The following is a 1732-nucleotide window of genomic DNA, read 5'->3' on the forward strand; positions in this document are numbered from 1 at the left end:
AAAAAAAAAAAAAAAGAGAGAGAGAAAAAAAGAAGTAACCAAGTTAAGATGAGGTTATTGCAGGGCCTCATCCAAGGCAGGAAATCCAAGACTGGGGTTCCTGTAGCAAGGGGAAGGTAAACAGACAAGCAGAGGGAAGACGATGCGAAGACAGGAAGAAGACAGCTTGGGAAGACGGAGGACGGGAGTGACACAGCCACACGCTAAGGGACAGCAGAGGCCACCGGAAGCTGGAGAGAGGCCTGAGCCGGAGGCTTCCTGGCACCCTAAGAGGCTGCGTGGCCCTGCCCACGCCCTCACTATGGACCTCAGGGCTCCAGAACCCTGAGGCAGAACAGTTCTGTGCTCTAAGCCACCAATTTGAGACATTTTGTTACCCCAGCCCTGGGAAACTAAGACAGGGCGTGACCCCCATCTTGCAAATGAAGAAACCGAGGTTCAGGAAGTGGCGGAGGGCCCTGGCTGAGGACACACGGTGAGCCGGCAGCAGAGCTCGCCTTTGAACTCCACTCTGCCAACTCAGGGTTTTCAACACTTTCCTGTGTGTCCTCTGGGGGACTCACGCAGTGACCTTGGTCAGTGCAGCCTTGGACAATGTCCCCAGGCCTCAGCAGCAAGTCTGCCAAGTGGGGTGACATTGCTCCCACAGCAACGGGTGGAGGTGAGGACTCAGAATGGGCGTTCAGGTGCCGCAGTGCACGGATCGCAGGGGCGAGCTGTTATCCATCTCACTGGGATCTAAGCAAAGTTGTGCAGCCGCCTTGCACCAAGTCTGCCCCTGAGGCACACCAGGAAACTGCTCGAGAGGTGCTCATCTCCTTCCCACACCCCTCCGCATCTCCCTCTGCCCGGCCCTTCCCAGGTGCCTCACCTTTCCTGTGGCGCCATGGGACACATACTTGGCCCCCTCCCGCTGGGCGATTTCCACTTGTTTGCGGGCGATGCAAGGCCTGGCGAGAGAGGTGCCCAGGAGGTAGCGGTCCTCATACAGTGCGCTGGACTGGATGGCCGGCCAGATGAACTCCTCCACAAACTCCCTGCTGACATCCTCAATGAACACCTATGGGAAGAGAAGCCCGGAAGGAAGAAGTCGGCAAGGACAGGGGCCAGCTGGCATCCAGAGCCCCAGGGGCCTCAGCTAGCTGAGAACTACAAGGGGCCACCCAGGCTGTGCCCGGTACTTCTCCTTCTGCATCTGCAGTAGACATCATTCATCAACCCCAGCACACTGCACTGTTACTCTCCCTCCTGCACTCATGGCAGACATTGCTAATCAATAGCTTGTTTTTTTTTTTTTTGAGTTGAAGTCTCACTCTGTTGCCCAGGTTGGAGTGTGCAGTGGCTCAGTCTCGGCTCACTGCAACCTCTGTCTCCCGGGTTCAAGCGACTCCCCTGCCTCAGCCTCCTGAGTAGCTGGGATTACAGGCACGCGCCACTATGCCCTGCTAATTTTTGTATTTTTGGTAGAGATGGGGTTTCACCATGTTGGCCAGGTTGCTCTCGAACCCCTGACCTCAGGTGATCCACCCACCTCAGCCTCCCAAAGTGCTGGGATTACAGGCATGAGCCACTGCGGCCGGCCTGCTCATCAATCCTGATGCACTATTCTGTGAAACTGGATATGGCTTCTAAATCCGCCCCAACAAGATGAGACTTAGTTGTCACCTAAGATCTCACAGCAGTAGTTCCCAACCAGAGACGGTTTTGTCCCTGTGGGAGGTGGGAGTGGGGG

At 56.1% G+C, this 1732-nt stretch overlaps 1 protein-coding gene across 3 annotated transcripts in view; it reads right to left on the minus strand.

The window, feature by feature from the left end:
- ASS1 (argininosuccinate synthase 1) overlaps window positions 1-1732 on the minus strand; it is a 66813-nt gene that overhangs the window by 48363 nt on the left and 16718 nt on the right. For all 3 annotated transcript variants that reach the window (XM_011971153.1, XM_011971154.1, XM_011971152.1), the window contains one exon: window positions 872-1060. In XM_011971153.1, coding sequence (XP_011826543.1) covers window positions 872-1060 — 189 coding nt within the window. The remainder of the gene's footprint in view (window positions 1-871; window positions 1061-1732) is intronic.

Source organism: Mandrillus leucophaeus, unplaced genomic scaffold (assembly GCF_000951045.1).
Source record: "Mandrillus leucophaeus isolate KB7577 unplaced genomic scaffold, Mleu.le_1.0 Scaffold99, whole genome shotgun sequence".
Classification (NCBI taxonomy): Eukaryota; Metazoa; Chordata; class Mammalia; order Primates; family Cercopithecidae; genus Mandrillus; species Mandrillus leucophaeus.